This window comes from Daphnia pulex, chromosome 1 (assembly GCF_021134715.1).
Source record: "Daphnia pulex isolate KAP4 chromosome 1, ASM2113471v1".
Lineage (NCBI taxonomy): Eukaryota > Metazoa > Arthropoda > Branchiopoda > Diplostraca > Daphniidae > Daphnia > Daphnia pulex.
The window spans coordinates 3,918,732-3,929,822 of NC_060017.1; the positions used below are offsets into that span (position 1 = coordinate 3,918,732).

The following is an 11,091-nucleotide window of genomic DNA, read 5'->3' on the forward strand; positions in this document are numbered from 1 at the left end:
GAGTCCTTGGCCTAGAGATGTTATGCACAACCATGACGGAGATTTTGCGCTGGCCCTCTGGTTTGTTTTGAACCAACTCTTCCATTTTTTTAAAAAGAGATAATCGCTGAAATTCCAATCCACATGTGATAGCTACACATCACACGCTTCACGACTGAACGGGAAAAAAAAATAAAAAAAACCTTGATAAGCCTCACCGAGAGAGATGGAATGTCTATAATTCGATTGTAAACAACAAACCGTGTGATCGTCACGTCCGGCGCTCGGTATGGCCGGGTATTTAATTACGACAACGGACGCTGGACAAGGAGCCCATGCAGTTTATCGGGAGTGTCGTTGGTGGCGCTAGCGTTGCAAGTCGGCACGCATCGGCACGAGTAGAGTGAAGAGCTGCGTAGGTTTGCGAGACCTTGCAGAAACTCCCAGTGTATCATGGTGGAGGTTAGAACAGCAGCAGCAGAGACGTCACGACGATAGAAATTGACGGGCTAGCAGGTTGGGAGGCATTCTGGGAAAAGTCGGACGACTTTTAGTGTTCGCTCAGCATTGGCCCGTCACCCGCCAGCTCCTCTCTCGACCCAAACAGTCGACGGCAGACGGGTAAGCATTTTTTTCAGTTTAATACGTGCTGTGAATTGCACTATCGTATCATTTCGCCACAGGGGCTTAGTTCATTATCTCTTTTTTGGCTGTACACTTGCTGCTGGCGGGTTGATTTCATTTTGGGTTTTGCCATTGATTCGCCTTAGAGCCGAGGCTAGTTATTAAGCTCTCTCCAACAATCTCACACAGGCATTCTCGCCTTGACGTCTCGCGTGCGTGGTGCAGGTTCAATTCTCTTTTTGTGGGACTGTCGCAGTTTCGCGCGTAGTTGTTGTCAGTGTTCAGCCATTTGGGCCCCACCAGTTCATTGCACAAAATCTTCTGTTAGTAACAAAGCCAGCCAGCAGTGTTTGTGTGTACTGGGCCACTGGGCCCTCATTGATTAACTGTCTATTTGTGAATTGCAAATTTAGTTGTCTGCTCGGTTGTGTTTCGTTTTATAAGGTAAAGTACCACATTTCAAATAGCCCCCCATATAGAATTGTGTTTTTAAACTTTTGAATTATTGAAAATTTGACTGAAATTTAATAGAAAAATTGGGGGCATGTAGGTTTTGTGTTGCCATCTCAGTTGTTCTAGAAGATAACTGTCACCGAGCCAATTTGTGTGTACTGGCTTCTTTTTTAGTCGGCTTCAAATCAAACGTCTCTGACAAAACGAATTACAAGAACAATGGATTCTCTCTATAGTTATTTCGGTTTGAGGGGGATTTCTCTGTTGTCATGTGTGCAGAGCTGCGGGTTTGTCTGGCGAAAACTAGTGCCAAAAGGTGTTCTTTTTTACCGCACCGCCTCAGCACACGAAACGGCTTGTGTTTTAGCAAACGTCCCAGAAGCGCCAGAACCGGTTTGAACCGGATCACGTTGCGTCAGAATTAGGAATCAAGGATAGAAACATGCTGCTTCGTCGTCTGTTACCGAGCATTCGATCCATACTCTCTTTGCTGCTCAGCAGAGAGGATACTGTTCACATGGCCCTAAGAATTTCCTGTCGATCGAGTTACAACGCCATATCTTCACACAGCCGGGCGACACCAAAAGATTATCTGCAGAGTTTATAATATAACTATATCAATTTCAATCATTATAATGCGCTTTTCATTAACATTTTCATTCTTTTTGTTTTTTTGGCTCGGTCGTGCTGATGGAAACAGGTTATATGGCGCATATATATGGTGCGTGGAACACACAATGGTGAGATGGAGAATCGCGATTTTACACTGACGGCCGGCATTCCGTCCCAGCTGCAGGAGCAGGGAGTCTCATTCAAAAGTCGTCCGTGCCTTCGCTTCAGCCTCGCCTAAGAGGTAGTAGCTAGCGCCTATCAACCAGCAGCAGCACACCGGCCAGCAGACCGCACCGTCAAGGTCGAGAGCTCACTGCTGGGCAGAGAAGGGCGGACCACCACCATCACCACCAATCCAACAACCTGTGCTTGTCGTCATGGCGCTCGATTTTTTGGCTGGCTGTATCGGCGGTATATGACACGATTCTTTCACATTTCTTTCTTTCTTGTTTGGTTTGACGATATTTTATTGCGCCGTTCAATCGATTTTCGTTTGGGCTATTCGTGGGAACCTGGCGGTTTAACCTAGATATAACCCTTTTTTTATTATTATGTTTGATCAGGTTTTTGCCTGTCATGTTTGTTTTTTTAAATTTAGAAATAATGTTTGCATTTTCTGCGCCACGGAATTATTTGGTTGGCGAATAGTACGTGCTGAGAAATTGAAACGAAGCCGACAGGCAGAATTTAGAAACAATGGCTATTACTAGTTTTGGCTATGAATAGAATTATTTAAATTTTTTTGGCCCGAGACGTGTTTTAATTTAATAACATATTTAAATTTTTTCTTTGTAATTGCGATCCAGGTTGCGCCGGAGTGGCCGTTGGATACCCGTTGGACACTGTCAAGGTATATTGAGAGTTGAGACCGATATTTATTTTTAAACAAGCCAGTCCTGAGGGGAACCTTTTACTTGATGACATATGTTTCAATTTTTCCAATCGGTGTTGTTCATTTGGAACAGGTTCGGTTGCAAACGCAGGATGCCAGAAATCCTACCTACCGTGGAACTTTCCACTGCCTGCAGACTATCGTGCAGCAAGAGTCGGTATGAACAGCCCATGAATATAGTTTCATTTGGTGACACCTTTCTAATTTCGTCCCTGACAACAATTCACATTGCAGTTCAATGGTCTTGTCGTAACTGCTTTTTCTAATTCAAAGGAATTCTATTTTTAGTTTACTTTTTACGACGAGAAAAATCCATTAAAACATTTCCCAATTTGAGACTTTCGTTTTAAATTTCAACGTCCTTTTTTAAGATTTGTGTTCGATTCGAATGTGACGTCATCATTTTCTAATCAATGTCGACTGTGTTTTGTCAATGCAACAGGTGCGAGGCTTGTTTAAAGGGATGTCATCACCCATGGCCAGCGTGGCCGTCATCAACGCCATGATCTTTGGCGTGTACGGAAACGTCCAGCGGCGGCTGAACGAGCCCGAGTCGCTCCGCTCTCACGCCCTGGCCGGCTCGGTGGCTGGACTAGTCCAGAGCTTCGTCTGCAGTCCGATGGAGCTGGTGAAAACCCGCATCCAAATCCAAGAGCAAGTCTGCACCAACGGTGTCCAGCTGTACAAGTAAATCATAACACTAAAAACAAAACATAAAAAAAGGCCGTGAAGGTGTTTAAGGTCAAACGTGACCGCACTCACGCCCATCGATTCAATCAAATCAGGGGGCCAGTGGACTGCGTCCGCCAGATCTGGAAGGCCGAAGGGATGCGGGGCATTTTCCGCGGATTAAACATCACCATCGCCAGAGAGATTCCGGCCTTTGGTCTCTACTTCGCCAGCTACGAGGCCATGACTCGGCGCAAAGATACCACCCAGCCGCTGGGCACGTTCCACATGCTGATGGCCGGAGGAGCTGCCGGAGTCGTTTCCTGGCTCTTCACTTATCCCATCGACTTTCTCAAGTCTCGTCTGCAGGTATATAACTATATAGTCAAAACATGCACATCGGTCAAGGACACAATTTAAAAGAGTGAGGGACGTTGGTGAGTATATCCTATAATTTTATTGCACCAAAAATAGGTGGACGGTCTGGCCGGCGATCGGGTCTACAAGGGAATAGGCGACTGCATCGCCAAGACGTACAGGAGCGAAGGCGTTCACGGATTCTTCCGCGGGATGCCGACGACGTTGATCCGCTCCTTTCCCGTCAACGCCGTCACCTTCTCCGTCGTGACGTGGATGTTGCGCTGCTTCGATCCGTCGCCGGAGAGCAGCAGCGTCACCTATCAGGACGCCTCCACCCTGCAGAGGCCGGAATCGCTCGTCGCCCACGCCGATCACCACCACATGCTGAGCCGGATGCGAGACCAGAACGAGTGGCTGGCCGATTTCCAGTGGAAACCGCTGGCCCCTGTGCAGCTCGTGTTGGGTGGCGGCCCGGCTTCGGTCGGCATCCGCAACTACACGATTCATTGCCGCTGCAACGACTGGTTGAACGGCGCCGTGAGTTCTCTCGTTCATTTGAGTCAAGTGCACAACATCGGCGCCGTCGGCTGGCCCACAGATCCAGCAGCCACAGTTGAGAAACAGGCCGGCCTGTTGTTGGGCTGTCGCTGCCAAGAGACGGACGAAAAAGACAACACACGTCCGCCTGCTGTCCAGCACGTCATTGTCAGTCCACAACAAACAACTGCTGCCGATTCGTCGTACGCATCTGCAGCGGCGGCGGCCGTGGCCGTTTGTTCGGCCGTCTGCTGCCCGGCCGTCGAGGAGCTGGCCTAGTCCAGTCGAGCGTTTCCTATCATCAAAAAGCCACTGATCACCACAAGTTGAACTTTGTTGTTTAGTCTCTCCTAGTTGTTTTCTTCTCACGATCGACTAATTGCAATCGAGTGGGCGTGGTGTGTTTTAATTCAATCGACACATTTTTATGTTTCAGATTATCTCTTCTTTTTCTCATCCAGCTCTTTTTCTATATACTTTCTATATACTCTCCTTCTTTCTATTACTACAAGACAAATTTCTATGTATAGAATGCCTCTGATTTTTGTACACCAATTTTTGATGGAAATCCCTGAATTACCTTGAGCGTTTGTACATGCGTGTGCAATAGGAAATGATCTTATAACCAGTGCAGAGCTATAGGAAAGTAACGATTAAATAAGTGTGTCACAGGCCGAACGATTCAATTCACTTTTGGCCTTGAGTGCTGTGTGTGTGCTGTTGTGCAACGTGTATAACTAGTGCGCACAGCGTCGCCAAACACGCGAGATTGATCCTACTATATTTCGACTCGATGACGTGCACTGTTCGGCGTACGTGGTTCGTTCTCTGACTCCTAGAGTGAATTCATTTTATTCTCTTCTCGCCTTATAATATCTTTGTGCTCTGTTATATTATCATGTTATTATGAATTATGGATTTTTCTTTTTCCGGTTTTCTCATTATATGTTGGTTATTAATTATATGCGGTCCGTTCATCAGGTGTCAATGCTCGGGCTGTGATTTTTTTCTATCTCCATACATTTACATTTCTGCCCCATTCCCCGTTCGTTGTTCCCTGCTGGTTTTCATGCTGCCGTTTCCATCGATTTTCATTCGAACACCACCAAAACTATCTGAAAAATGTTTTTTTCGCGCGAAATTTAAATGTTGTTACATTTGAATTCAGTTCCGTCTTTATATTTTAATTTTGTATATCGTTATCAACCTCACTGAATGACGACGGGTTCGAACTCTTTCATTGATTATTATTATATGAAATTCTATATTTTCTCAGTTGGACTTATTATATATTGCCCTAATCCAATGTGAAATACCAGTCCCATGTAACTGACGCGGCGCACTATATTTTAGCTTCACCTAACATGTATGATTCGTTCAGTTCGTGTGCATCTTTTTTGTTTTTGGTAAAATTTCTATGTAATGTGCCTTTTGAAATGTACGGCCATTTTATTATCTCTCCCCCCACAAAAAAAAACGAAAAAAAAATTAAAAAAGAAAAAAAAACGAATAAAGTCAAAAATACAAAAAAAAATTACAAATTACTCATTCAAATTTAAAATTATGATTTAGAGATTTGTATTCGAAATCAGACTTCAAACGTGTACACTTGTATCATTTTTTTTGTCCTTGAAATGTTTAGAAAAATGGTGAAAAAAGGATAAACATTTGATGTGTGATGGAATGAATGACGCAAGTGCTTTTGTTCTACATAATTGTGTGGGGTGGTTATACTTGTAAAGTTTGTTATTAGTTATATTAATTACATGAAGAACACCTGTTATTACAACTACATTTTTGTCATGAGGGGACGATGATTAAAAGGGGGTACATTTAAAAATGGGATAGGGACACTCGTTTACATGATATGATGCTGTACACGTGAAATCGTATATGTAGAACATATGTTTTGGAAGGGGGGAGAGAGAGAGAGAAAAGGACGTTGTGTAATATTTCAGGTGTGTCCGGGGTTAGGGGAGCTAGGGGATTTGACTGCGGCTCTTTTATTTGTCTCTTCGTTAGCCGCGTGCGTCGGTGTTATTTGTTTGTTTCTTTTTGTTTCTTCTCAAAATACGAATACAAATATATATATTTAATGTTTTGTTTTTTGTTTTTGTTTTTTTTTTGAGGGGGGGTAATACGAAATTTTGGGGGCACAACGTAAGGGGAGAAAGTCTTGAATGAGGTCACACGCAATATGAATTACAGTTTACACACAGGAGAACGGGACTGAAGCGCAATAGTATAAGAGAGACTTACACAAGAATCATGAAAAGCAATGTCGCAATGGCGTTAATAAGGGGATATGACTAATATTATGCAATATATACTAAGACAGACTTGAGATCCTTGTGAACGTGGCGATCAGTTGGCATTGATTCTCTTTTGTTTTTATCGGACACGGACTGGGAAAGTGGAAATGTCGAAAGAAGAAATGGGGTAAAAAGGGTCGATGCTGGGTGTCATGAACGCTATACATATTTTATGCTAATTTGATAAGAAATCTATTAAGCGCTTTGTATCTGATTTTCCCCCTCTCACACCTCTTTCGCAAAACACGAGAGATATATTTTAATTAATCACTGACAATAATTAAATAATCGCAGGCGATCCCAGACTGAATGAAACACATGAAACTGTAACCCGAAAAAACAAACAAAAAGAAAATGGCAATTTCGACTGGAATCGGTATAAAACCAACGTTGAGAATAATTGTCCGCACTCACTACACTTAATGACTAGATGGCACTCACGAAATCCGGCGGGAGCGAAAGCTATTTTGAAATAACTATCCGCGACGACAAGGGAAATCAGCAAAGTGAATATCTCGAGGTGTAACTCGTTGCAGAAATTCAAAGAAAAACCAAAAATCGAGTACAAGATAAAAAATAACTTAAAAACACACTTACATATATATATTATAATGACTTGGAGGCAATGACTTGTGTATAATTGAAGAAAAATAGTTGAAAGACTGAACGCTTGAAGCGCTAAATTATACTAGACAACCTAGCGCTTATTTCATCCATTTTGTTAAAGCTGATTTTACCAAATTTATATTAAGACAATTTGACTTTGACATCGAATATAATCTACTGTGATCGATAAATAAATTATGTTTTTTTTTAATAAATAGAGATATGATATATTATATTATATAAATAAATGATTTTGAATCAAGTTTTCTCAATATAGTTACTTATTAGCTAACGATTATCAAGGTTGGATTGCCGATTTTTGCATACTGCTAATTGCCACCGATCGGCCTGACGACTAGATTTCCCATCGGGGAAATGTAGTGGAAACATGTGAAACACTTTGACTAACTCTACCAAAAATAATGACAAAGGAATGTATAGACCAATCAAAAAAAGGGACTAGCACTGACTGACTGACAAGTCTGATTAGATTCGACAATAAGGAACGACTAGTCCTGAAATAATGACTGGGACACACAAGTGACTAGAACACGTACTCATCCACCCATAATTAAACGAAGCTGATTCAACTTCTTATATATCATATGGTAATTCAAACGGGGTCAAAATGAAAACACACGAAAAGACTAGCGAAATAAGACTAGAGAGAAACCAAAAAATAAGATAAAATGACACACGACTAGATTTAAAAATAATTACGTGGCTCCGGCTCTTAGCTGAGGCATCTGCAAGACGTGCATCTTGTCGTCGGAATTGACGGGCGTCATGACGCCACCGACGGGCGAAATGGGTGACGGTGACGACACGTGATGGTGCATGAAACCGCCGTAAGGTGAAGTCGATGACGAAGATGATGACGACGAGGAAGAAGAAGAAGAAGAAGATGTGGGCGACGATGTGGTCGACGACGATTTGTTGGAGTGGCTGAAATCTTGTACAACTCCGCCGGAACCGAAATTGTAGTTGGGCATCAATAGCGACGAGCCGGAGAAAACCGCCGGATGGAAAGCGGATCGAACTGCTGCCGGGACGAAACTGGCCGACGGACCCAGATGAGTCGAGTTATTGGCAGCTACTGCCGGCCAAGGTGGCGAGGGCTTTTCCTGGTTGTTGTTGTTGGTCATTCCGGCGGTGGTGGTGACGCCACCGGCGGACGCCATGGCCGATTTATTGGCGCCCTTGGCCGACAGGGAATTGGCCGGCCTGGGCTTGTGCCAGCGCCGATGGGAAGCCAAATTGGCCGGGCAGTTGAAGACTTTGTCGCATTCCGGGCAGCGGTACTCGACGTGAACGATGCGCGGGCAGCGATGCTGGGCCAAGCCGAAGGCGTCGTCAAAGACAACTCGACACAGGCGGCAGAGGTAGTCGCCGATGCGGTTGTCGATTTTGGCCAGCTCGGCCCGCGCCTCCTCCGTCACCTCGACAATGTTGAAGGCCGGATCGATGTCGCCGGGACGGACCACCAGGCCGTCTTCTCCCGGTACCATGGCCGGCATGTCGGCAGCGTCTCGGATGATGGTGCCCGAAACGGGCGAGATGAGCTCGTCGTCGAACGTCAACCGACGGACAGCTTTGCTGGACTTTTTACTGGCGCTGCCCGTCAGTCCTTTGGCCTTTTTGGCGCTGGCCGAATAGGAAGATGGTCCGTCTTCGACGCCATTCGTCGCTCCCGCGGTGGAAGGTGCCGATCGTTTTTTAGCTGCGGAGGAATTGCCGACGGAACGGACCGATTTGGATTGGCTGGGCAATGGGTGGAAGACATCAGGCCGGCCATGTTGAGGTGATAATAGGAGCGAGTCGGTGCTGGCCGACGTCGTTCCAGCTGCCGATTTCAGACTGAGATCCAGCAACAATCCGTTCTCGTTTGATTGCTGCTGTTGTTTGGGTGGTTGCTGTTGGTTGCGGTGGTAGAGGACGGGCGACGGCGGCTGCCATGTAGCCGACGCCGTCTGTTGTTGTTGACCGACGGCCTGTTCCAGCTGCTCCGACTGCGGCTTGGGAGTGAGCATGAGCGGGCTGACAGGTGAAGGGCACTGAGTGATGATACTGGGCACGAGCAGAGAGGCCAAGTGCGGGTACAGATGCGAGGGGTGATGAAGGGCCAGGTGGTGGTGGTGCCCTGACGGCTGCTGGTTGTGACCGCCAGGTGGCGCTGATGGCACTCCTGTCGACGCCTGATGATGCAACGACGCCGCTGGCTGGTGACTGGGCTGTTGCTGCTGCTGATGAAGATGATGCAGGCTGGCCAGAGGTAAATACAACGGATGGTGGTGGTGATGGGCTTCGAGATTTTCACCTGGAGCGACGGCCACGGCAGCAGCGGCGGCCACGGCGGCGGCGTTGAGCGTCGTCATGAGCGCCGAGCGCTGCTGGTACCAGCGGAGCGCCGCCTCCAAGCAAAGGGCGGAAGACCTGGTTGAATTTACAGGAGTCGCTTCTTCCGGTCGACTACTACCGCCGGCAGCAGCAGCACCTCCGGAAGTAGGTGAACCACCGGAAATGGCCGCATCAGGTGTCGGAAAAAGAAGCGACGGAGGAGAAGAATCCCCACAGTAGAAGGGTCCGCGACCTTTACCAACCTTTGCCGATGGTTGCGTCAGACTAGTCACAGTCGGCAAGTCCTGCGGCAGCGCATCCGCCGCTTTCACGCCGGAAGTCGGAGGAGAAGGCGACGTTTCGGGCAGGGCTGGACGCCACACCTTGGCGCTCATCAGTCGACCCTGACGTCGGAGTTGTTCCTTATCTCTGCCGGACGCTGGATGCTGGATGGGGAGAGCGGCCGGCATCAGAGACGGAGGAGGACCGGTGACCTCAACGGCCAGGTACGTCGTCGACGTCGAGCGACGGCTGGATGTCAAATCCAGCGGATCTTGTTCACCCTCTTCCGGCGTGTCTTCGCCTTCCTCTTCGTCCAGCTGGTGGTGGCCGGCGTACTGGCCGGAATCGACATTCTCACCACCACCGCCGACCACCGAAAACAATTCGTCGTGACGTTTGACTAGAAATCCTCGCGGCATTTCTTCCGGAATTTTTGTTTTTGTTTTTCCGGTTGACCCGCCAAAATTCAAATGACTAGAATTTCCCGCAAAGCTTCGAATTTTGACTAGATGAATCGAGTTTTGCGTTGGTGACTAGGATGTGACTAGGATTTTCAAGATGGGGACCATAAAAATGACTAGGAAAACATGGGACTAGTAAAGAATAAGACGATGACTGGTGGTGATGTTGACTAGATGTCGGCGATTGACGACAGGTGAGACTAGTTTTGAATTGATGACTTAAAGTTGACTAGAGTTGATTTAGATGACTAGACTAGACGAGAGATACGACAAACAGATAGACACTGCCAAATGTTTCAGACTAGAATTTGAAGTTGTTGACTTGATGGTCGACACACACACCAAACAGAAACCTAATCACGAGAATAAAACTTCATAAATATATGCGTGTTGCGCATTAGATGATGATAATAAATGAGAGACTTACATATTTGGAATTCACATTTTAGGTCCGAGGCGATGGCGCCCGGGGATGAATGGCCAAAACACTTTTCCCCTCTTGATTTGATTTGATTGAATTAAGATGGTTTCGAATTGGATGGAAGAGACGAAGGATCGCCAGAGCGCGCACGACGAGATCTGAGAGCCGACTGACTAACGTCCAAGAGTTGGCTGGCCTTTTTGAGCCGGACGACGGGCATCCCATCAGAGTGCCGCGATGTCAAGGTGTGCTGTGCTTCCCCTCCTCCTATTTTTTTTTTTTTTTATTAACCCCCCCTACCACCTCTACCACCCTGAGGCGAAATGCTCCTGCGGGTGCAGCCGGAGAAGAGTCTGTCAAGGGCGGGGCGATAGAGACGCCGGATCCCACCTTTTGTTGGGCGACGTCGTTCCTACTCTGTACCCTCCTCCAAGCCTCATGCCTACGCCACCCACCACCCACCGACTCCCTTCGCCTGTCGGTCGCCACAGAGAGAGAGTGTCTCTATACGCGTGCACATGTCAGCATTTGGACTGTCCTGATTGG

At 46.6% G+C, this 11,091-nt stretch overlaps 2 protein-coding genes across 3 annotated transcripts; one reads left to right on the top strand and one right to left on the bottom strand.

Annotated features, from left to right (window-relative positions):
* Nucleotides 1–365: 365 nt before the first annotated feature.
* LOC124193770 (mitochondrial basic amino acids transporter-like) lies at nt 366–6,222 on the top strand. Of its 2 annotated transcripts, none has more exons than XM_046587734.1 (7): nt 366–600; nt 1,757–2,079; nt 2,475–2,518; nt 2,634–2,717; nt 3,003–3,247; nt 3,346–3,598; nt 3,704–6,222. In XM_046587734.1, the coding sequence occupies exons 2-7, from the start codon at nt 2,046–2,048 to the stop codon at nt 4,403–4,405; spliced, it is 1,362 nt and encodes a 453-aa protein (XP_046443690.1). In that variant the 5' UTR covers nt 366–600; nt 1,757–2,045; the 3' UTR covers nt 4,406–6,222. The 2 variants fall into 2 exon arrangements, with proteins under 2 accessions (XP_046443690.1, XP_046443695.1); XM_046587739.1 differs by having other exon boundaries at nt 421–1,047.
* Nucleotides 5,688–10,728, bottom strand: LOC124193749 (atrophin-1-like). Its single transcript, XM_046587717.1, has 2 exons — nt 10,552–10,728; nt 5,688–10,477 (listed from the first exon to the last, which is right to left on the bottom strand). Exon 2 carries the CDS (start codon nt 10,080–10,082, stop codon nt 7,761–7,763), a length of 2,322 nt encoding a protein of 773 aa, XP_046443673.1. The 5' UTR covers nt 10,083–10,477; nt 10,552–10,728; the 3' UTR covers nt 5,688–7,760.
* Nucleotides 10,729–11,091: the final 363 nt, after the last annotated feature.

Coding starts and splice junctions, on each gene's coding strand:
- LOC124193770 (XM_046587734.1), top strand. CDS start 2,046: ATGGCGCTCGATTTTTTGGCTGGCTGTATCGGCG. Junction 2,080..2,474: donor TTTGGCTGGCTGTATCGGCG/GTATATGACACG, acceptor ATTGCGATCCAG/GTTGCGCCGGAGTGGCCGTT. Junction 2,519..2,633: donor ACCCGTTGGACACTGTCAAG/GTATATTGAGAG, acceptor CATTTGGAACAG/GTTCGGTTGCAAACGCAGGA.
- LOC124193749 (XM_046587717.1), bottom strand. CDS start 10,082: ATGCCGCGAGGATTTCTAGTCAAACGTCACGACGAATTGTTTTCGGTG.